This window comes from Anopheles coustani, chromosome 3 (genome assembly GCF_943734705.1).
Source record: "Anopheles coustani chromosome 3, idAnoCousDA_361_x.2, whole genome shotgun sequence".
NCBI lineage: Eukaryota > Metazoa > Arthropoda > Insecta > Diptera > Culicidae > Anopheles > Anopheles coustani.
The window spans coordinates 17,634,714-17,658,500 of record NC_071288.1 but is presented as its reverse complement, the minus strand read 5'-3'; the positions used below and the strand labels follow the sequence as shown (position 1 = coordinate 17,658,500).

At 49.2% G+C, this 23,787-nt stretch overlaps 3 protein-coding genes across 4 annotated transcripts in view; 1 reads left to right on the top strand and 2 right to left on the bottom strand.

Annotated features, from left to right (window-relative positions):
* LOC131272650 (CDC42 small effector protein homolog) overlaps positions 1–11,583 on the bottom strand; it is a 28,596-nt gene extending 17,013 nt beyond the window's left edge. For both annotated transcript variants that reach the window (XM_058274471.1, XM_058274472.1), the window contains exons 1-2: positions 11,465–11,583; positions 10,160–10,282 (exon numbers count right to left, since the gene is read on the bottom strand). The gene's annotated coding sequence lies outside the window, so the exon portion shown is untranslated. The remainder of the gene's footprint in view (positions 1–10,159; positions 10,283–11,464) is intronic.
* Positions 11,584–11,971: 388 nt separating this feature from the next.
* Positions 11,972–14,243, top strand: LOC131272323 (integrator complex subunit 10). The gene is made up of 4 exons (XM_058274019.1): positions 11,972–12,108; positions 12,208–12,275; positions 12,350–12,611; positions 12,678–14,243. Exons 1-4 carry the CDS (start codon positions 11,986–11,988, stop codon positions 14,109–14,111), a joined length of 1,887 nt encoding a protein of 628 aa, XP_058130002.1. The 5' UTR covers positions 11,972–11,985; the 3' UTR covers positions 14,112–14,243.
* A 271-nt stretch (positions 14,244–14,514) lies between these two features.
* Positions 14,515–23,787, bottom strand: part of LOC131272175 (mucin-2) — a 28,495-nt gene continuing 19,222 nt past the window's right edge. The window contains exons 4-6 of the mRNA XM_058273831.1: positions 16,625–19,601; positions 16,446–16,550; positions 14,515–16,373 (exon numbers count right to left, since the gene is read on the bottom strand). Coding sequence (XP_058129814.1) covers positions 14,515–16,373; positions 16,446–16,550; positions 16,625–19,601 — 4,941 coding nt within the window. The remainder of the gene's footprint in view (positions 16,374–16,445; positions 16,551–16,624; positions 19,602–23,787) is intronic.

Below are 23,787 nucleotides of genomic sequence, written 5' to 3'. Positions count from 1 at the left end.
TGGAACCGCCTCCGGAAGCGGGTGGAAAGCGTTGAGGTGGGGTGGCGGATTGTTTGAAACCGAATGTGGTGCGTTACACCATGCGTGCCGACGGTTTGCTAGAGGAAAGCATCATCTCTTCGAGGCGACTGAAAAGACCCTCCCCGAACAGTGCTGCGCTGGTACATCAGGTGGATGTGTCGGGTTTAAACTCATCCACCTCTGGAAAGATCAATCCAGATCACTACTGATCTCTTGTCAAAAAAAAAAAGATGTATAATTGAAGAAGTACCAGACAAACAAGCAGTTGCTCTTTTTCGAAGCAGCAGAAGGCGAAGCAGAAGATCACGAGCGATCGAAGAAGGAAAACAAATGAGGTGTGAAATGTGGTTCCATCGCAGACCTCGACCGCTTCTTCCCTACTAGCAAAAGAGTGCAACTATAGTAAACCGCTTGCACTGAGACTATTTTCTTTAGAGAAGAACACTTTCTACGCCGCATGCTCTGGATAGTGTCGAAGTGGTGGTGCTCCAGCGACCCTTGGCATCAGCTTCCACTGCACGCCTCGTGTCGAATAATTAAATGCACCGAGAGTAGCAATTAAAATGTCTCCGGGATCTCCTCCGTTCGCCTCTTCTGGTGTTTTAACGCCGCCAAAGTCGTGAGACTTGTTCTGCTCCGCGAGTGTACGTGTGTTGTTGTCTTTGTTACTAGGTTCGAAGATCGTTCCGAGTTCATCAAGGCTAGGGTAGTAGACACCGCAGACTGCAAGGGTATGCTCCATCCATGTCGGAAACCTACCCAAAAAACGCCAACCGTCGGGAGTCATTTTCGTCGCCTAGACTCGCGAGCCGCCATTTCCGTTCGCAAGTTCTTTCGCAAACCTACGATGGGGACATGTTGCCCTCGTGCCTTTGTGCTGCCGTGTCACAAGATGGATCGGGGTTTTTGTGCGAATAGCATCCGACGACACGACATGGCATGACACCGAAGGGAAAAGGGTCTAAATACGTCGCGCGGCTGCAATGAGCAGATTGTTGCCTCTCCGGAGGTATGCTTTTTTGTTGTCTAGTTTATGTCTTCCGTCGGGAGGGGCAGATTCTTGCCAATTGCGATCGAGGAGCAGGGAGAAGGTTTTGGAATTCTTTCACACTGGATGTGTAAACCTTGAAATGTTTCAGACGAATGAGTAACAGTTACAAAGTTATGGAACGCCCCGGTAGGCTGAGAGGTTAAAGGATAAAGGAATGTTGTTTGAATTTCCTGAAAGTTGAAGCCCATTCTGCACCAGAATCAACTCCTGGCAGTCACGATCGATCGGTGGAGGAAGATCGACTTGGTAGAAATATTTACATCTCAGTTATTGACATCAGGCTTGTCGTTGCGAACGATTGATCCGTATCCTATCCAATGTCACGAGCACGGACAGCAACAAAGGCTGTCCGCCTTCCACGGCCTGTCGTGGCAAACATCTTCCCAGCGTGCCTTAAATATAGCTCTCGCACTTCCGACGGGTTTGCAGATAATTAATTGACATCCTACACCAACTGGTTGGGGGCTATGCAGCCGCTGTCACACCGGTGTCGGTGCGCTCGTCTGTCAGTTCCCGTCGTTCGGAGGGAATGAAATTCTATCCTGTCCAATCCGTGCAATGCCAAAACCTTCGTCAACATGTCACCCACCTCCACAGTTCCGACCGCGCACGGTTTGTGGTTAATGCAGTTAATTTGCTAAAGCGCCAGCCTGCCAGCACCTTCACCGAAGATCACCGGTTGGGGTCCGGGCCACAGTCTCGATTCTAGCCAAATGAGTGTGTGCATGTGTGTGATTGGGTGAGCACCGGAGCGAAGAATATGGGATGAACTTCACCGCACCGCTACGTGCCACTTGATTCGACCCGTTTGAATTTGTTTTCGTGCCGATTCTCCATTTTTAGAACCGTTAGCTTCTAGGCCTTCCGATTCGCTTCGAGAGGGAGTCGAGGTCCCATCCCGGGACGCTGTTCAATCGAGCGCAACCTGACCGATATCGATCGACCATATTACCGCACGCGATCGGATCCCCACCCCTTCCCCGGGAAGCACACATGCACCCATATACACCCCGCGGTACCAGAAGCAAGAAGTTCGCGGGACACAGCCGGTAGGTAGCAATGTAGGCCGAGAATAAGCGGCACCTCTCCTCCCAGCATCTGGAAGACCCCACAGTCGATCAGGCGTGTTTGCTTAATACCTGATTCCAACCGCACGCTACGGTTCTCCCTCAGTTCCGTTCTGCTTGCCTATTCCGTGACTTTGAAGAAGATACCCCAGGCGTTGCCTTCTGCTCGAGGAAGCTCGTCTGTAACAGTACTTCCATCAGAACGTCGGACCACACATTTGGGTCAAAAGCTTTCAATTCGCCATGCCGCGCGAGAGTTTGCTGGCTAATTAATTGGACTTCATCCATTCGGTGTGCTGTTGGGTAACCGTTGCCTTTGGGCGCTCCGTCGGCAGGTCGGTAAATAATGCTACACCGAACCCGATGATTCTTCCGAAAGGAAACACAAATTCGCCCCTTTGTAGTCCAAGGCTGCCTCTACTCATAAACACAACACACTGTGGTCAATTATTCTGCTCTACGATCGAAACGTCCGAATGTTTCCGCGGATAGATCTCTGGGGGAGGGGGAAGGGGGCTGATGAAGCAGATCCGCTAATGGATCGCCGCGCATCAAAGGTGCCACAAGCTCGGGAAGGATGGTAGCTTGTGTGTTTATCGCGTGATCTCTGTTTGCAGTTCATCCTTCAGACGGCTTTCCTTGATCTTTGCGAAAAGACCCTAAAAATCTTTATGGTCAGTGTCGAAAGCATCCGGGCTTCGCCGGGGTTACTGTAACCACGGTGGTGGGAATGTTAAACCTCGCGCGAACTTGTAGACCCCTTCCGACTCACATTGGACGTCACAAGTGTCCACGTCTGCAAGGCCAGCAAACTGCACTCTTCAGTGCAATGTGATGAACTCTGCAGCGGGATGGGGGTTTTGTTTTGCTCGCGACGACATCAGGAATTGCAACGACAACTCTCGCCGGAACCCTAGACCTGGTTAGTGCCAGCGGTCGTGGCCAGGAGGTTTTAATTAATATCCAATTATCACCAGCTTTACATACGCAACCACCGACCGATCGCACTCGGCTACGATAGAGAGTTCCGAAGCCGGTGAACCGGTCCTGAACGGTCAAGCTAGCCCCTGTGCACTTTCTATCCTTTTCCAGCTTAGAGCATATGTCCCTGCAGCGGTTATGGACGGACCCGCCGGACGGTCGAGGTATTGACTCCGTTCAGGCTCACCGAGTCGCGATCACTAATCAGCGTCTTACCACCCCGTCGACAAGCGCACACCATCTCCCAGCAGGTTCAAATGAGGTCAGCAACCGCGCGACACGGACCCCCTCAACGATCGATCAGGTTCTTCGTCTGCCCCTGCCCGAGCGGCTGAGTAATCTGCCGGGGAAATCGGGACTACGTTGAGTCACCGAAACGGCGAATGTGATGATCACGTAATATTATGCGTGTCGGTGGTGCTGGTTCCGTTGACAGGCAGTTTTTGGAAGTTCGCTTTATCAGTAACATAGTTGAATATTGCCGCAGATGTGTTATAAAATGTAGCTCAGCCACATGGACCAAGAAGTGGAAATATATAACGGTTAAAATCAATAACTTATCAAGTATGTGGTCATTCACAAGCGAAATAAAAACAATCGTGATTGGAAACTAAAGGGATTTTAAAGCGCTCGTTGTATAACAAAATTCTATAAAAAGAAGTTAGCTAATCCCCTTTCCTTTAGAAATAGGATTCCACTGGGGGAGTATTAAACGTGATATTATACATATAATAATAACATATAATAACAGCATTCACCACAGTAGCAAAGAGCTCAAGTGCAAAACAGTAAACATTACTCCGAGGTGGGCCTTCAAAATCTCTTTCCGAGGAATTGCCAATCGTAATCCACTAACATAATTTCGTCGCGATTACGCTTGGTGGTGTATTTTATGCCACCCTTTCGCTATTTATCGTTTTGTCGATTTTCGCACCGATCGGGATAGATGTTCATCTATGTTTTTTTAATGCAATATAAAGGTGTATGTAACGAAAGCCCACCTAGCCATCGACGAAGTTAATCGCTCCTTCAGCTTCAGCAGGCTTACGAATTGGAAATTGCATTCATCTGCCGCGAGACGATGAATTATTATACTGGTAGAAGCGCAGTTTTCCTTTCCGAATTTGATTATGAAAATCAATTATGCTCGTTCGGCACAGGCGGGAGGATATGATGAAATGGTGGCGTCACCTAAAAGTCTGCCTTACACCCAGCCAACATTATCGGCCGCGTGAAGAAGCACTTCGTGGGACTTTCGGATGGCCGCATCATTTGACCACCCATTGGAATCATCGAAGAGGTGCGAAATGGTTTGCAAACTTCGGCTCCGAAATGACTCGCTGACATGACTGTTCACCCTTTCACCGTATTATTATCTGTACGTTGGAAGTTCAACACATTTTCGATAATAATCGCAGGGAGAGGTTGCATTATGTCTGACATAAGCTGTACGAGAAGCGATAGAGACTTGGCGAGTGAATAATGTTGCGTACACAATGTTTTTTAACCACAAAAATAAATGCCCACTCGTCACTTTCCATTCCAGTTTACCAGTTGCATCAAACACGGTACGAAGCATCACGATCAGTTTGTTACTCAGTGAGTCAGTTTTAAATTTCGCCCCGTTCAAGTTTGTGACCAGTTTGAGATCTCTACTCGTTCAACTGCAATAACATTTCCTCTATCAGCAAAATGTATACATTGTGTCACGCGAGAGAAAATTTTCTCCACATAAACACAAGATCGGCACACCGGATATAGCACGGACGGTATGATGCCTGCAAGTTATCTTCCAGTTTTACGCCACACTTTTGCCGGTGATGAATGTTTCGTTTCCTTTTCTTCCCGATCAAAACAACTTTCGCCAATTGAAATTATCGGTAGTGTCTCAATAAGTTTACCTTTTTTTATGAGCGCTTACTGGTTTTACAGGATGTTTACGCATTTCTTGTCACTGTTTAGTTGTTTTCAAAATATGGTAGAAATGTTGGTAAGCAGTTTAAAATAAATTGGTATCGCTCAAAAATGCAATTCGTTAATGAGGAACTATCGAAGTTTTTATAATTTCAAAAATGCTTTCCCTTCAAACATTACACTAAATCGAACAAATGCATGGACAACACTCATTAAAGTTTGTTCCCCCGAAACAAATTATATGGCATTTAAATTGCACCAAATTTAGAAAACCTTCCTCCTGGTGGTGTTTGTGTTTTCCCAACATACTTTAAGATAAGATTGTCTTCGCATGTTTATCTGACCGATCGGATCGCGAGGAGGAGTATCATATTTTTGGATTGGGTAAAAGGAACAATACCAAAACATAAAAGATTAGCCCTCTCAAAGCAAACATTCTCGGGCGGGCCGAAAGTAGAATCTTCCCCGTAAACCCGCCAAGAAAGACGCGCCCGAGCTAACCATTTCTTTTATTCCCCTGTCCGCCCTCCCTGTGGTACGGCGCAGCTTCTCCAAATATGGCTGGCTGGTTGGGTTTTTTTTCGGGAGTGTTTATATTTGGAAATTCTATCTCTCCCACACTGGTGAGTTGACACCCACCCGCGTTTCTACAACCCACAAAACACCTCTCCCTTCGGTTTCTCCGTTTGAAGGTAATGTCCGGATGTGGGACTTCTACTACTAGCACTACTACTTCTTCACAAGAGGCTAGGGAGCGCGGACTCACTAAAATTCAAATTAACAGGCACGAGCACCGGGGTCTCAAACTCCACATCGACTCCGCGTTTCGGAGTTAGTTAGCGTGTTCGGAGGAAAAACCAAACCCGTCGACACTTGATACGGAGCTGGCTGGCGCGAGGAGGTGCAACCGTGTCGAAAAGGGCACGTGACGCGCATCTGGCCTGCAGGGAGCAGCTCGCGTGAAAAAGCGCGCTAAGAAGCTGTCCATGGTTTGATCTGTTTCTTTCCGGGAGGGAGTTTGAAACACTGTAGTGGCGTTGCGCAACTGCACCAGAGGGGATTTGAAGAGAAATTGGTGCGCCATACGTAACATGGAAGGGACGACATTAATGTGCATTAGTAAAAAAAAACCTATCCAACATAAGTCCAGCGAAGAAAAACATCTCATCCTCCGCAAGTTGCGAATTTATTTCGACAAGCAAACAAACGCTTTAGCAGAAGGATTACAACTTTCTTGTGGCATCACACTTTGGCCACATATCATATGTGATGTAAATAATCCTCCAGACACGAGAGCACTCACCGTCCGCCGGTCTGGGAGGTTTTTGGTGGCGATGTGATTGTTGGTTTGGTTTTGTTATTTTTGCGGACTCCACACTTCTTCCGACACCGGGAGTTCACGAAGACATTTCACTACCTCCAACTCCACGTCCGAGAGCGCTTGGAATCGACAGCGGAAACCATTAATTTTGTGGCGTTCGTGTCTTCGTGAACGTTTTTATCATCATCATCATCATCATCATGACCGACACCATCCTCGTAACGGGGATCATGGGTGGCTGGAGGTAAGACGAACCGACGCCAAGACCACATGTCAAGACGATAGGCAGATGATTCCTCACACGGAGAAAGAAGCCGGACGATCTTTTCGGCTACCGCGTGTGACATTTCTTGTGAGCCCTTGTGGGTTGGTTGAGTACTAGCGCCGCGCCGAAGCCGCGGGATCAGCGACATCAAACACACTTCTGAATCGTGGAAGACTTTCGGACGCCCGGACATCTAAGCCCTCTCCTTGTGGACTGGCTCACACATCTTACCGGGAGTATATTATGGGGTGCCTTTTGTGTGCATAGATTAGCTGACAGATGATCCCTCGGTGGAGATGAGATTAGGTCCCCAATGTACATATTTGTCCCGGACACACCAAGCGAAGCGGGCACGATTCAACTTACAAGTCCCATTTCCGAAACACTGGGGCAGGGGGGAGTGGTTTACACGAGCGCGTAGATTATTTCTGGGCCGGATTGGGTCGTTTATAGGGCGGCGGCCTTGTGTACTGTTTGTTGGGTGAAATTTGTCCGCCTTCGTTTGGCATTTACCGAAAGGAAATTAGAACCGAACATATAGGACCCGTCGGAACGCGCTTGGTAAATCTCCGATTTCCTCGCGTGTCTCCACAAAACATGGCAATATCTCACTAATACGTCATGTTTTCCAGCATAAGCACAAGCGGTTAGAAAGAAGACACTAACTCGCCCTTCATGAGGAAACCCCTGAGGATCATTTGAGGCTCCACTTTGGTGGGACGATCGTCATCGTGTGGTTAAATGGAACTTCATCAGCCTACGGACCGATGATGTTAAAACGAGCGATCGTTAGCATGGCTACCTGCATATGGCCGATCGCGAATGATGCTCGCAAAGGTCACCCGATGGAGCGCGCACTGGGAGAAATAAATGTTCGTCCACGGGACTGGACGGGGGTTTGTTTTTAGGCTGGCCCAAGATCACCCGGCTTCCAACTCTCTAATGGCGCAGCGTACATGCGGCGGCGAGCTGAAGGTTAGATCATGGCCACGCAGACCGCAACCGTAAACGGTACTTTTAATACACCGACGTTAGCCACGTGAACGTTGGACAATTTGAGAACACATTAGCATTTACTTCTGGTGAAGTACGAACAATTCGGAACGCGGATAGACGGCCAGAACATCCTAAACATCCAGAACACAGCTCGGCGCGAGGGTAACGGAACCGGGAAAGTACCGAATCAAGAACAAATCGAGCGTATAAAATCGAAACGGGCTCGATGATTGTTTGCTTGCATTTAGCTGGTAATAAGCCGAGAAAAGGTTGTGCCGCTAAACAGAGGTCCACCCCATCGGGCAATTAGGTGGTGTAAGGCCTGTGAGTCGGCAAACTCGGGGTCCCGACCCGGTGGAACCTTTCTTGCATCCGTCCAAAGTATCGACGGTACGACGCGCAAGTAATTGCAGGTCATTCTGGGGGACCTACCCGTCGCAATGGCGTACACCACACGAAAGCCAGAAACCGCAATCAGCTCTGAACTGTAGATCGCAGTTAGATCAGATAGAATCGCTCCTGGATGATTCTTTCCCTTCGGTATGTTTCCTTCTCCGTTTCTGGTGCTACCAAAACGGGCTAATGCCCGTGCTAATGTTGTTGAACTTTACCGTACCGCTACGAGGGTACGGTTGGGTTGTTTTGTTCTTTCCTGCCTATATACGATCGAATGTATAATTTTGAGCTTACATTTAACGCATGAAAGAATTTGGCAAACGCTTTTTTTCTAAAGAGGGGGCCCAAAGCCTAAAGCCCCCTAAAGAGGGGGGAAAGTTCTAAGACGTGGGTAATGCCATTTTATTTTAACCTTCCCTATCAGCTCCCAATAATCTCCCGGAGAGTGATCATTAATTTCACTGTGAAGCAGGCGTGAGGGGAGAACCACCAGATTACCTGTTCCGATAAACGTTTGGGCTCGGGGTTGCGTAAGAAATTAGTCAATTTATAGAACAGTTATATCGTGTGTAACTTTTCTTCAATCTGGGGGATGAATAATACATATACCCAAAAAAAACTAGAATGATTCTAGTGCAAAGAACTCTGTAGTATGAATCCGCTCTAACCAAACGCTGTACAGGTCAGGTTGATTGTATGGCGCCCACGAACGGTCAGTTTTCTTGGGGGACAAAAAATCTTGCAGTAAGCACGCTTCTTCATGCTTGTTTGGTAATTATGTTACAGCAAAAGGTAAAACTAGACGGCATCGTCAGTGGGTGAGGCATGCAAAATAAAACAGAAAAAAGATAAGGTAAGAAAATACCCACTAGACATACAATTAACACTAGCCAGCTAAAGCGGGCTGGGGAGCTGGGAGGCGTTAGCGTTGTTTGGACCTAAACGAGCATACCGCAAATCGTTGTTTGTTGTTTGTTTTCTGCGTTAGTGTACGGGTATGTGTGTATAGTTGTTTGTTCGAGTATTTGTTTCGCTTTGGTTTGGCTTGTTGTTGGTCGTGTTGTCGTGGGTGTTTCTACTTCTTCGGCGAGCCCAAGCCCTTTCTGTTGCTTCTTGACCGTGAGTCTTCCCTCGCATACGGGCACGTTCGTGGCAAGCCCTCCGATTGCCTTAGTCCACCGCGATGGATGAAGTAAGAGCAGGGTATCTACCGAATGGCGGTGTAGTGTTTTCTCCCGTCGCTTGGGACAATAATATAAAAACAGATAAATTCACACTGGACTGCACCTTCGCTGCATAATGCAATGGCCGGCGAGAGGTTTGGAGCAGGAGAAGCATCGCCCGCCGATGATGGGTGCATAAATAAAAATGTAAATTAATGTTTGATGGTACTTCCTGGGAACTTTCTACACGAACCACGGTCGGGCGCGAGCTCGTGTGCGTGCGAGAAGATAAAAGAATTGGCCCCGAAGAAGGTGAAAAACTCAATGGCCCACAACAATGGTCCGTCTGCCAGTCGGGGCTGGGAATTATTGTGCCGTAATCAGGGTGGAAAAGTGTTGGTCAATCGTGTCAAACACCATAGAACGGTTTAGCATAAAGTCTCATTGCGGCATGTTCAAAATTGAATGGCCAGGGTGATCACCTGCACCTTGATGCTCTATCGAAGAACAATTGAAAAGGCAATTTGGTGATCTTCTGTTATATTTAAAAACATCATCCACAACAACGAACAAAGGAAAACCCACTAAGGAGGTACTTCTAGGAAGCATACGGAAAGAGAATTTTAAAACCTTCTTAAACATGTGCCGTCAAAAGACAAGCAAGAATAATGCGCCAATCATGTATGCAATTTGTATACGCCGGAAGTACTACCAATAGCTTCTACTACCTTTTAAAAATAGAGACACCATCGTCAATGCTTTGCGATCATCATCCGAAGAAAGTGGAGAAGAGCTCCGCAATTCCACTTTTTTTTCCTCTTTTCGCGACAATTTGTGTCGATTAATTACTGCCTTGGTTTGCGGGCGGATGGGACTGAATGGTGTCGTTTATTTGATGGTTTTGCATGCAAATATCTGAACGAAGCTATTTTTAGACTACACTAAACAACAAGCACCTACGAAACAACTGCTTAACTTACTTACCTACAATGAAAGTAACTTTTCTTTTATCCTTTAAGAAGAATTACATCAGGCACTATTATAGGCACTTTTGATTGAGATTCCAGACGGTGGATTTTCTCTACACACTTTATCACACTTCTGTAACTTGAAGATCGAAAATGTTAAAGTTGGTTGCTAAAAATCAGCGATCTCCTTTCTGTGCTGTATTTCACGATCAGTTTTCAGATTATATGGGATCACTCTGTTGGTCAAACAAATTAATAAAACCTGGTTAAAGGGCGGTTTACGATGAACCATGATTCATGCTGTAATATTTGGGTTGTCGTGGGGAGTCCATTGAGAAGACGAAAGGAGGATCGTTGGAAACTTTTAATGTGCTATTGTTTCGTTTGGACGGCACATTAGCCGTGGTAGATGGATGCAGATTTATGCAACACGGATTCTATCCACCGACGTCCGACCGACAATGCTAAAGACTACGAGGATGATCGTGAGCAGCAAATATTCCAGACATTCACAGGAGCGCGTTGTTGTCCAATCCAATCGAAACCATCCAACTAGTTTTGAATCACTTTCTGGTCCTTGAGTGTGGTGGCTTTATTCCCGTTATTGTTGTTGCCGAGATTGTTGCTGGAAGCGACAGGGCCACGACTACCACCACAGCGGGATGGCCGTTCGATCACCGATGGTGGATTCCTATGCTTCCATCCCACAATCAATGCTGGGAGCGAGCGTTGGCAAGGTATTTTTTTTCTCCAAAAGGCACAGAACCGGTTTTCCAATGTTTTGCTCGGGCAACATAGCCGTGGACACTTTAAACGTATTCCCTTCTTGCAAAGGTGGCGCTTGTTTCAGATGAAATTTCCGGCCGTCAAGCAGAAATGGTAGACCATTCAAAAACAAAATGAAATTTCGATGCACAGAACTGAGATACTGGAGGGGTTAATAAACCAATGGCAACCGTTTTGATGATGTCACAGGAAACTTTGAAAAACACTTTTGAAGTTATCGATCCGCTTTTTCCGTCAAATATAAAACAAATGCTGATAAATCGTTGATAACATAGAAGATTCGTCTTATTTTGCACATGTGAAGAACTTCCAAGTGAAATCACTTGCCCTACTATAGTTTGTAAAACGCCCAATAAAAAGGAAAGGAACATAACACGGTAGCCACATTTCAACACTTTCCCTTTCCATTTGCTAATCGATCTTTCTTACGATCATACCGGTCGAAGATGTTTAAATGATCTAGGGAAGCAAGTTGTTGTGATCGTTTGTCCGACACAAAAAATCCGTCTCAGGGTAAATCATACACTAAACTTACTGGAAAGGACACTTCTTATAGATTAAACAACGGTTTGTTATATCGAGCTATAGATCCGTGCCGTAGCAACGCTTTCCAACCAGCGCAGACAACACAATAGCACCAATCGACACAACAGCGGACTCGCGAATGAAACATCGATCACAAAAGAGTGAGCTCTATCCTTGGATCTAGCTACTGCCGCTAGGTATACGTCATAGGCGTACTACCTAGGTACTCAAAATAAAATCGAATAGATACTTCAGTTACCTTAAAAATTTCATCTTTTGTGCGTTGTGCTTAATCGAAAATATAAATTTACATATTTTAGGGCTTTATTCTTTTATTACAGAAGTCCGGAGTTCCTATGTCTCGAAAAATAAAGAATCAAACAGGTTGAACGAGTCCTACTCGAATCGAATCTGATTCGAATCCGTCAGGGGAACGAATCCCTATTATGCCAACACTACTGTGTACGTCTGAAAGCGTAAACACGCGTAGATTAATTTGTTTTTGGTTTCAGCAACAGTTTTATCAAAGAAATGGATGTTTTGTCGAATGAAAAGTATCTCATAGCACGCGCCAAGGAATCCACTGATCCGTACAAAGCGAAGGCGTGGATAATTGCTGCAAAAACACTCTTCCCGAACGATTTCGGGGTGCAGGTAACCCGATACCGGTTGATTATCCACCAGCCGGAGCTTATCGTTTTTGTTGAGTGAAGACGGTTTAGATAAGTTTGTTTATTTTCTTGTGCATTGCAGTTTGAGGCGTACGAGATAGAAAAGAACGCAAACAATTTCGAGGAAGCAGCAAAATGTTTGAGCTACATGTGAGTAGTTTTTCTTTCTTTTGGTGGGGCACACGTCCGTGAAAGCTGATTGCTCAAACGTATCTTTTCTGCAGCGTGATGACCTTTCACGGGGCGCACCAAACGCCTACAAGCCTGCTGAACGAAATATCCCTGATGACGAACGCACTCCGTATTCCGGAGGGTTCCACCACACCGGAGCAGGAGTTTTATGTCAAAATGTTCCAGTACATATCCTATGAGGTGCAGCATCAGATACTGTTGTTGACGGCGGCACACTCGAACAACAATCTCGACCATTGCCGGTTGATTTTCCTGCTATTGAAGCGTTTTCCCCAGGCCATTTCTACTCATGCGGTAAGCATTCCCCAATTGGATGTTGCCCCAGTTGGCTTGTTTGTCATTTTTCATTTCTCGTTCTAGCCACGGTTATTGGAAACGTTGATTCAAAATGTTGGCATTCCAAGCTTCAAGGAGATGCTATTCAACGAAGCTATACCGCTGGTGTACAATCGAGTGCCGGAGCTCGCCCCCAAGCTTGTCCACCGGTTGATGGCCGTTTGCTTCGAGTACTATCTTAACCAGATGTTGAACGAAATGGACGACAAGGCACGGACGGTGCCGGAGTGCTGGAGGAAGATATTTGAAATCTTGGACTTTTGTGGCAAGATTCTCAAATGGGAGCCGTTCCTGTTGTACAAAAAAAGCTGGAGCAAGGATGTTTACTGGCAGAAAATCATTCACATCTACAATCTCGACCCGTTCCGGTCGACGGAGAGCAAGCAGATACTGTTCTGCTCGACGATCGTGTTCGTGCTGTCGCTGCAGGAGTACATAGCGCACTCGAAGCTTCGCTCGAAGGACGGCACCAACGAAACCGAGGTGATTCTCGTGGAAACATTAAAGGATCTGGTGTCGGATTTATCACACCGACCGCGTGATAATGTGCTCGAGATTCCGCACATCCTCGTTAACCCACCGGTCAATGCGGACGCACCGAACTGTCTGATTGCATGCCATAGCTGTTGGCAACTGTTGCACGCAAATGACGTAATACAGACCGACTTTGCGCAGCTTCTTCTCTGCATACCGCAGCTTTCAAGCTGGGTTCAGAAGTTCCTCAACGATCTGTATGTGTTGCTTGAGAAGCATGAGGAGGCGGCCACCCTGCTACAAGCATCCAACCTGGCCACGATGTCGCCACTGGAAAAGTCCGTACGACAGTTTGCTCTGACCCTCGCCAAAGGACCCATCACAGGCCTGCTGTTCGAGCAGATTGGGACAGTCCTTAAGCACTTGGCGCATGCGCCGAACGGTGGATCCTATCTTGAGAATGTCTCCCAAGCGCCAACCACCCGCGTCCTCATGCTGATACCACTTTCGAAACGGGCCATCCTACACTATCTCGTGCAGACGCTGATTGCAGTGCTAAAGCCGAAACTGATCGAGCAAGAGTGCGGTAATAGTGTTTTGGGTAACTTGCTGGTTCTGTCGCAGCTCAACTGGCCGCACGAATCATCAACGGTGGAAATTATTTTCGAGATCATCAAAAGCCGTCGGCAGTTTTCGTATCTGCTCTTTACCAACTACATCATCAACGGGGAGATAATTGAGGAGTTTATGCACCTGTGGATACATGCCACCGATGTAAAGCTCGAACTGGCCATGCCTCAGCAGAGCCTAGCGACCGGTGCCCGGCGCATTGGAACCCGTGGTGCAGACAAGGGCGTGAAGGAGGACTTTAAGCAGATCATTCGGCAGCAGATAGCGCGCAGTAACGATGACGTGGACGAGCTGATACTGCAGTTCCTCCAGCAGCAGCAATTAACACTGATGCAAAATGTATTCGACACGTGAGGCAAGTGGAAAATCAATGCCGTGAAAATTTGTCATAAATAGAAACATCCCAAACAATTAAATTAAGCAGTAGTTTGACTTCGGATGGAATGAAAGTTGAACCATCAAGGTAATTTTATAACGTTTCGTTTAAGGCACTCAATTAGAACGTCTTCAAACTTTTTGTTTAATTTATTTACAATCATGTTTACAATCTACTTCAAAGCGTACATTGGGTTCGAAATTTTACGTCTTTCCTAACGGCTAAAAGATTGGATCTCTGCCAACCTACAATTCCCTACGCCGTTGAATGTTGCTGCTGCTGGCTTCCGTTTTGGTAAACTAACGTTACGCGACTACGGATGAGTATTATTCGATTGGGTTGGTGAACTCACGCATCACCTTGCCTTTGGCTGCCTTGGTCCTACGGCTCAAACTGGTAGCCCTTGATGTTGAGCGTGATGGAAATAATTTCCTTCGTCTGTTCGCCATCCAGTTCGTTGAACACGCTGGTCTCTCGCTTGGTTCTCGATTCGCTAGCAGGTGCGGACGAATCGGCACTAGCGGAAACGTCGGCAGCCACCTCGGGACCGGCACCGTCCGTTAGGTCTGCCAGTGCGTTAATATCGTTGAGCGTTTCCGGGCTGAGATGGCGCACGGAGCGTGCGTTGGATGCAGGGAATGGAGGCAGGTAAGTAGCAGGAGGATTAGTGCTAGTTGGTCGGTAAGGCTGCGGGCAGTTGGGATCGGGTGATCCAGGATAGCAGGCCGATGGCGTGGTCGGTGGATCGAATGCTCGCGGGCAACTGGGGTCCGGAGAGCCGGGATAGCACGGTTGGCGTGCCGGCACTGTCGGGCGTGGAGTGGTTGGACAGCGAGGATCAAGCGATCCGGGGAAACAACGCGGTGCAGGCGTTGTGGTCGGCACTGGGCGGGGTGTTGTTTGTGGGCAGCGTGGATCGGTTGATCCCGGGTAGCAACGTGGTGCTGGCGGTGGTGTTGGCACCGGGCGTGGAGTAGTTTGCGGGCATCGAAGATCGTTTGATCCGGGGAAGCACCGAAGTGGTGGTTGCGTGGTGGGTGTTGGACGAGGAGTTGTCGGGCAGCGGGGATCGTTGGATCCTGGATAGCATCGGGGAGCAGGGGTAGTTGTTGGAACCGGTCGTGGTGTTGTTTGAGGACAGCGGGGATCATTGGATCCAGGGTAGCACCGTGGAGCAGGGGTAGTCGTTGGCGCTGGACGTGGTGTTGTTTGCGGACAACGCAGATCAGTTGATCCCGGGAAGCAACGAAGTGGTGGTTGCGTTGTTGGTGTAGGACGGGGTGTTGTGGGGCATCGAGGATCGGTAGATCCTGGGTAGCAAACTGGTGCTGGAGTTGTAGTAGGCACTGGGCGTGGAGTTGTCTGTGGACAACGAAGATCTGTGGAGCCTGGATAGCAACGGGGAGCTGGAGTTGTTGTTGGAACTGGGCGCGGTGTGGTTTGAGGGCACCGAGGATCAGTCGATCCTGGATAACAGCGAGGCGCTGGTGGTGGTGTTGGTACGGGGCGGGGAGTCGTTTTTGGACACCGAGGATCCGTTGATCCTGGGTAGCACACGGGTGCTGGAGTAGTAGTTGGGACAGGGCGCGGTGTGGTTTGTGGGCATCGAAGATCAGTCGAGCCCGGGAAACAGCGAGGTGCTGGAGTTGTCGTTGGTACAGGACGAGGAGTTGTCTGCGGACACCGAGGATCAGTCGAACCTGGATAGCAACGAGGCGCTGGCGGGGGCGTTGGGACGGGACGGGAAGTTGTTTGCGGGCAACGCAGATCCGTTGATCCTGGATAGCAACGAGGTGCTGCTGTTGTTGTTGGCGTTGGACGAGGGGTCGTGGGACAGCGTGGATCATTCGATCCAGGGTAGCAACGTGGGGCTGGGGTCGTGGTAGGAGCTGGACGGGTTGTTGTTTGCGGGCAACGTAGATCCGTTGAACCCGGGAAGCAACGGAGTGGTGGTTGTGTTGTCGGTGTTGGACGAGGTGGAGTTGGGCAGCGAGGGTCGTTGGAACCTGGGTAGCAGCGGGGTGCAGGAGTGGTAGTGGGCACTGGGCGAGGCGTAGTTTGTGGGCAACGGGGATCGGTTGAGCCCGGATAGCAACGAGGCGCTGGTGGTGGTGTGGGAACTGGTCTAGGGGTGGTCTGAGGACAGCGAGGATCAGTTGATCCCGGGAAGCATCGTGGAGCAGGAGTAGTTGTAGGAACTGGACGTGAAGTAGTCTGCGGGCATCGAGGATCCGTGGAACCTGTTTTACAATTAAATATTATTAGAAACAAATTTGCTAAACTTAAACCACAATTTTTGCCCCGATTATTACCTGGATAACACGCTGGACGAGCGGTAGTAGTTGGTCTTGGTTGTTCCACCGGAGGGAGGTAAGTTTCGGCATCCTGCTTATCAGAGCACGTTGGATCACGGGAACCTTTTAAACAAACACAAAACCCCGATCAAATACAAGTAAATACAAGAATCATTCCATCTCCAAACACCTCTTACCTGGATAGCATTGTGGAACTGGTCGTGGCGTCGTCTGCCGACAGCGAACATCAGTCGAGCCAGGATAACAACGTGGTCCAGGCGTCGTAGTTGGTACAGGGCGTGGCGTAGTTTGCGGACACCTAGGATCGGTCGATCCCGGGTAGCAAACGGGTCCACGAGTCGTTGTCGGAGCTGGCCGAGGTGTTGTCGTCTGTGGGCATCGAAGATCTGTCGATCCCGGGAAACATCGAAGTGGTGGTTGCGTGGTTGGTGTAGGACGAGGAGTCGTTGGGCATCGTGGATCGGTGGAACCGGGATAGCAAACCGGGGCCGGAGTCGTCGTTGGTACTGGACGGGGCGTCGTTTGCGGGCAGCGAGGATCCGTCGAGCCTGGATAACAACGAGGTGCTGGTGGTGGTGTCGGCACTGGGCGGGGAGTTGTCTGTGGGCATCGGGGATCAGTGGATCCCGGATAGCAGCGAGGAGCAGGAGTAGTAGTTGGCACTGGGCGCGGTGTGGTTTGTGGACACCGAGGATCTGTTGAGCCTGGATAGCAACGCGGTGCTGGAGGTGGTGTCGGAACTGGACGGGGAGTCGTTTGCGGGCATCGTGGATCCGTTGATCCTGGGTAGCAGACCGGTGCTGGAGTAGTTGTTGGTACCGGGCGCGGTGTGGTTTGTGGACACCGTGGATCAGTTGAGCCTGGATAGCAACGCGGTGCTGGAGGTGGTGTCGGAACTGGGCGGGGAGTCGTCTGTGGGCATCGCGGATCAGTAGATCCTGGGTAGCAGACCGGTGCTGGAGTAGTTGTTGGCACCGGACGAGGAGTCGTTTGCGGACAGCGAGGATCCGTGGAGCCTGGATAACAGCGAAGAGCAGGAGTAGTAGTTGGCACCGGGCGCGGTGTTGTTTGTGGGCATCGAGGATCGGTTGAGCCTGGATAACAACGTGGCGCTGGTGGTGGTGTCGGTACTGGACGAGGCGTCGTCTGTGGGCACCGAGGATCAGTAGATCCAGGGAAGCAACGAGGCCCAGGAGTAGTTGTAGGTACCGGACGAGGAGTGGTCTGCGGACAACGAGGATCTGTCGATCCCGGGTAGCAACGAAGTGGTGGTTGCGTTGTTGGCGTAGGACGAGGAGTCTGCGGACACCGAGGATCCGTTGAACCTGGATAGCACCGCGGTGCGGGAGTCGTCGTTGGAACCGGTCGTGGGCATTGCGGATCGGTTGAGCCTGGGTAGCACTGTACCGGTGGTAAGTAAGTGGGAGCTTCTTTTGGTGCAACCGTAGGCTGGACGAATCCGGGACAGCGTGGATCCGTTGTTCCCGGTGGACAGCGAAGCACTGGCTTTCGACAGCGTGGATCGTTCGATCCCGGGAAACAACTTGATGTCGTAGTCGATGGCACTGGTGGCAATGTCGGAACCACTACCGGCCGCGTCGTGACCTGATTTTGTGGAATCTCGGGTAGGAAGATTGAAATTTCATCGCAACGTGGATCGCTTCCACGAAGCAGGCAGTTGGGCACACTGTCGTCTTCGTCGTCTTCCGGAGTCGTTGAGAGGCGTGGCGTCGTCGGCGATGGCGGTGGACGCGTTGGGCGTACGTTCGGTCGGAAGGTCGTCGGACAGCGTGGATCCGTCGATCCCGGGAAACATCGCAGTGGTGCCGGAGTGCTCGGAGTTGTGACCGGTGGAACTGTTGGGCGAGTTCCACGCGAACGGCAGCGAGGATCACGAGATCCACGGGAACAGTCCGGGCGCTGGGTGACGATCACATCATTGCAACGATCGTCAGTCGAGCCAGGTGAGCAAACAAACGGTGCTACGGTAGTGACCGGAGCTCTCGTATTCGGCGGACGTGTACGACGTGGCGGAGCCGTTGGGAACGGGGTCGTCTCTACCGGACGTGGAGGACGCGTTCCTCGACGAGGAGGCTGCGTGCTGGGCGGCGCCGTGTACTGCGGTTGCGTCGGCTGTGCTGTTGGTGGCGGGCGTGTTGGACGTCCGCGAGTCGGTGCCAGCGAAGTCGTCGGTCTTTCTGGTCTTCCTCGCGTCGGTGCCGTAGGGCGACGGGTTGACGTCTCAACCGTGCTGATCGAATTTTCCTCCGCACACACTTGCGGTCCGCATCCACCACGACATATCTCGATGTCACACTTCAGGAACACCTGCATACGGTCGGGGAACTTGAACGCCTTGATGCTGTTGTGCACGACGAGCGTGGCGCCCGAGCTGCCGGTCTGCGTGGTCTTTTGCCACAGCCCGAACAGCTTCTTCTTGCGCGAGCAACCATTTTTGTCCGACAGCTGCAGGCGCGCCGTGGTCGGAGCGTCATAGTCCGGGCTGTCGAAGGCGTAGCAGTCCCGCACCGACACGTCATACTCGCCCTTCGGATCACGCAGGTACACCAGCACGCTCAGCGCTTCGCCGATCTTGATGATGCTCGGGATGGGCGTGATGCTCGGGTAGAGGCCACGCTGAATGTCCATCCAGCACTCGACACCGCCGGTCGACGTTGGCACGTTGATGACCTCCAGCTGATCGACGACGAACGGCTTGAAGATGATCGTATTCTGCCGCTGCTCGCCCTGGCTGCACGAGATGCGCCGTGCCGTGTCCCATGCCTCCTGCACGTCCTCGTCCGTCTGAATGACGAGCACGTTGTCCACCGAGGCACAGACCGCGCAGGATGGCTTACTGCCACACCCGGCATATGGCACGGTGAAGGTGAACTGCCGTCCTCCCTGGTTGGGCTGCACATAACGACACTTCGGGTCGTTGTGGTAACCCTGGCTGTAGATAACTCCACGGAAGTCCTCCTCAAACTGCACCGTCACGAGCATGCCATTGCGCTGGTCGCACTTCACGTCGATCGTCTCGATGTGGGTGTGGTCATTGGCCGGTGCTCGATCACCCTGTCGTAGGACATTCCGTCCCGCTGGCACGAGTGCATTCGCACTATTGCCAAACAGCTGCGCAGTGGCTAGGCTTGCCTGTCAAAGAAAACAACGAAAAATCATGCATAAGTTTTAACGAGGACTCTCTGTTAACTTAGTCTATGATAAAGAAAAATGTTCTTGGCCTTTAAATATCCCTCACAAAAACGGCGCTTCGATGTACGCACTCGGGAATTGTAAGACATTTTCCTCGTGTTTTTATCCTTTCTCGTAGTAGACAAATGTCTTTGTCCTGTTCAACATGCTCGCACGTATGCCATAACTTAACTGAATGGTACCGGCTAACGAGGCATACTTTCAAATGCCAGACGAAATACGATCACGGTGGAATAGAATAAGACACTTGTCACTCATACTGCCCGTTAAATTCCAACCCCTACCAAACCTTCGGCCCAGCCTTCATGCACACATACACCATTGAGCCCCGCTGGCCGACTCCGGTTTTGAAACGTGAGTATATTTGAATGTCCCTGCTGGAAAGGAACCCAGAATGGAAATTTCAGATCCGATTGAGTGGATTCAATTCGAGCTCCTTAAATTCCCGAGAGCATTGTCATTGTCAGAGCACGTGGGGCGGACGTGGGTGGAGGGCGGCGCCGCCCCCTCCGACTGGTATGTTGTGGAATGTCGAAATGAATTCGCTGCCTCAACCGGACAGGATAATAATGTCCTGTTCCAGCGAACCGGATTGTTTGAATGTTTGGCATCATGAAAAGCTTACCGAGAACAATCACAACGACCAACGATAAATCTGCTGCTAAAGTTAAAAATACCCCATTTTGTGGGGCAACCTATTTTCAAAATAATTTAAAATGAATCACAATTACCATCCGGATGTTCTGAGAATATAAAATTGCTTGCTCGTTTCGGTCCAGCGAGCAGTGGGATTATTTCTCTTCTGATGGCTTTCTCCAGAAGGGAGTCCGATTTTTCGGGAAAATGTCCAACCATTTTTCCCGCAGCCCCTTCCGAGCTAAATGCGCTTGAATAGCAACGCGTAATTGGAGTGATTGGTTCACGGGAACAAACTTCCCGCGGCTCGAATGCTCGGAACGACCGGAAGTGGAAAGTGCAATATTTTGCCACGGAAAACCACACACGTGCACCTAGGATAACTCGAACGAAGTGAGCTCATTAGGTCTGGCCGCTGTTTGTCCGGTCGTCGGAGAGTCCCGGACGTGTCGTAAAGTTAGAGATTACCTCCGGATCAACACCTGCGGAACACGGCGAAAGTTCTGCTGTCGTACGAACGTTTTTATTCCGCTTTGACGTCCGCCGTTCGATGGCCACCGTACGCTTCCGGTAGTGGAAGTTCCTGAGACCTCACCATAACAATGGAAATGGTTGGAAAGGAAAAAAAAGGAGACGGTGGAATGTTAGGGACCACACACTACGGCACGGTTGTGGGTGGAAAATCTGGCCGGACGTTCAATTCCCAGAGGCTCGCCGCAGCACAGACTGCCGGTTCGGTTGTCACCAATCCGTCCGCTTCATTGTTGCGGCAGCATGACGGAAGGATACAAATTACATTCTTTCCACCGGCTTCACTTTTCACGTTCACGTTATCATCACGACCCTTTCAGCTTAGACCGGTCTTACGGGCGTGAAGGAAAATGGCTCTCCATTGGCATCCGCTAAGGGAATGTGCCATGTGCGTATGTCCTACGGAGAAGTACAATAATCTTTAGGAGCATCCTTCCGACAGGTGGCCTTCGGTGGTACCGCGGTAACCAAGCGAACTAAACTCCGGTCCCGACGTCATCAACGTTGGCATCGGTTGATGTGCCAGCATTCTTACGCCCCTGGTCGATATCGGTTGGACAAAACCGAATTCCTTTGCCTACCGAAATGTTTTTTTTCCTCCTCCCGCTTATGATGTACGCCTGATTGTTACATTGTGTTCTTGATTTTGGGCCTTTATGGTTGACAGTATGCAGAACCCGAACGAGCCGGTAGCCGGGCGCTTAGGGCTCTTTCGCCTTGTTTACGATGGCTGTGTATATTGTTGGGTTGGATATTATGATCACTTACCGCCGGTGCTGGCCGTTTTTCCACCACAATACCAAAGGGTATGATTTATGAGTATTGAAAAGATAATGCAACGTTTCGAAAAACGATGTCACATGGATTTTCGAACGAAAGATGTTGCCGATTTTTCATCTTTTTGTTCAAAATTAATTGTTATCAAAAATCTCGCGACAAGATGGAATTTGTATTTGCATACCCAAAAGATATAAGAAAACAGATTTTCTACTTGCAAATGATATATACAGCTTCCCTTTCGCTTTGCAAGTATTCCTTCCTTACTTTCAGACAATAATACAAACTACGGCTACACAATAGTATTATTTCACGTTCTTCCGGGAAAAGAGGGTTTCCTTAATTTGAAAAGACTTCTCGCCGCTCGCTTCCAATGTTGTTGGTTGTTTGCCCGTTGCACAAAACTCTGTACCCTTTTGCCTACCAAGAAATTGCCAGCTGACCAGCGTTTCGTTCGAATGATTGTTCTAATTAATTTGGGTTACCTTTGCACTCGACCGGACGCATCTTTTCGGGACCCTTTCGCCGGCTGAAGGGGTTCCCAAGTACTGCCCCGAAACCGAGGGTGGCCGAGCGATGTTCAATAAATTACTTTCTACACCCTTGCGTCGGTGGAAGAAGGTAATGATTCTTTTTCACCTCCGCTGAAACATTCTTCCAACATTCACGCAAACCTCAGCGAATCCGCAAAGTAAGTGCAGAGAAGCGGTACGATTTTCGCTTTTCTGGGAAATTAGGCAAAAAAGGAATAAATGGGGAAAAGTATTACTGCCCGTTTTGAAGCAGCATCGGGCTGCCCAAGCACAGGTTGGCGGTGAAACACCATTTCCCGTTTCCTGCGAATAATAGATAAATAATGCCACCCTCCATCCCGGAGCAGCCCGAGATGAAGGACGGTAAATTCAATTTCACTTGATTTCCTTCCCGAGCTATGGCAGCACCAACAAGGAACCCCGGTCGAGCGGAGCCCATTACCTGGTGGGGCGCGGTTTCATTGTTTCGAGCTTCGAGACAAATTGTTGTAACAAAGGGTTTGAACCCAGGAACCTACGACTGGGGCAGGTAGGGCGTGTGGGCATAAGGGGGATTTGGACCTTCCATTTTGATTTTTCCTCCGACGAACGAAGGACGTTACTTTTGCGAATCGATCGCTTGCCAGGATACGGGATGCGGAAAAACTGTTTTTGCCCGCTCTTCCCCGCATGACTGAACGTCGCTATTCTGGTTTTCCGTTGCTGGAAAGTTAAAACGAAAGCAAAGCAAATTTACTGAAGCCCGAAAAAAATTTAAACGGGTTGTTTTTTTTTACGTTTGCACAGATATTTGATCTCTTTCCCACAGAAGTGGGCTATCGATAACGACTAGGGAGAAAAATCAAGGTAAGTGTAAATGATGCAGTAGTAATTAAGGATTTCGGCGAAGGGTTGAAGTGAAAATTTGCAAGTGCTCGTCTTAGAAATGGGCCGTAGTTCATTCCGCTTCTTTCTGTTTACGAAAGGATGCTAGAGAAATCATAAACACGCAATCAAGCAAGGTAGACTACAAATTTTGTCAAATATCTATCAAAGGAATAGGAATAATTTGATTATTACATATTCAAAAAAATATATGCTTGATCAAATACATTAATTTGATGCTTTGATGATGATGCAATAATTGATGAATTGTGGACAGAAAACTTCCCCAATAAGTTTCCTGGCTGATACCAATATGTTTGTGATTCAATGTAGTACAGGACATCAACTTCCGTTCTGCAGCACGTTTGCTGCAAAGGCATCGTTTTTTCCCCCATTTTCCCATCGAAACGCGCATCAGTCAGCAACTGATTTGTAATTCCATTAATTAGCACAATGAGCAAGTTACCGAAACAGTTAGGGTCGGTCAACGAAACGTGGTCACCAGCGAATACGGTAAGCGTCAATTTTCCGCAAACCGCTGACTCGCAGGGAAACTTTGGCATCGCTCGCCAACATAGTTTCGGGCGGTTTACTACTCTAGTCCCCCACGTGGTAGTGATTTAATTAAATTTCTTCCCTCAAAAGGTTTCCGTAATGCGATGGTCGCTGTGTGCTGTGTAGTATGTTTATTTCCCTACCAAACCGTTCTCTACCGGTCCGGGAGTTTGTGGTTTTTGAATGACTTTGCCTCCCCGGCATGATGGGAAATTAATTTCGGTTTTGCA

Bases quoted from the DNA above. Each gene is read 5' to 3' on its own strand.
- LOC131272323 (XM_058274019.1), top strand. From the start codon at position 11,986: ATGGATGTTTTGTCGAATGAAAAGTATCTCATAGCACGCGCCAAGGAA. The intron at 12,109-12,207 runs GTAACCCGATAC...TGTGCATTGCAG, and splicing joins CGAACGATTTCGGGGTGCAG to TTTGAGGCGTACGAGATAGA. The intron at 12,276-12,349 runs GTGAGTAGTTTT...TCTTTTCTGCAG, and splicing joins GCAAAATGTTTGAGCTACAT to CGTGATGACCTTTCACGGGG.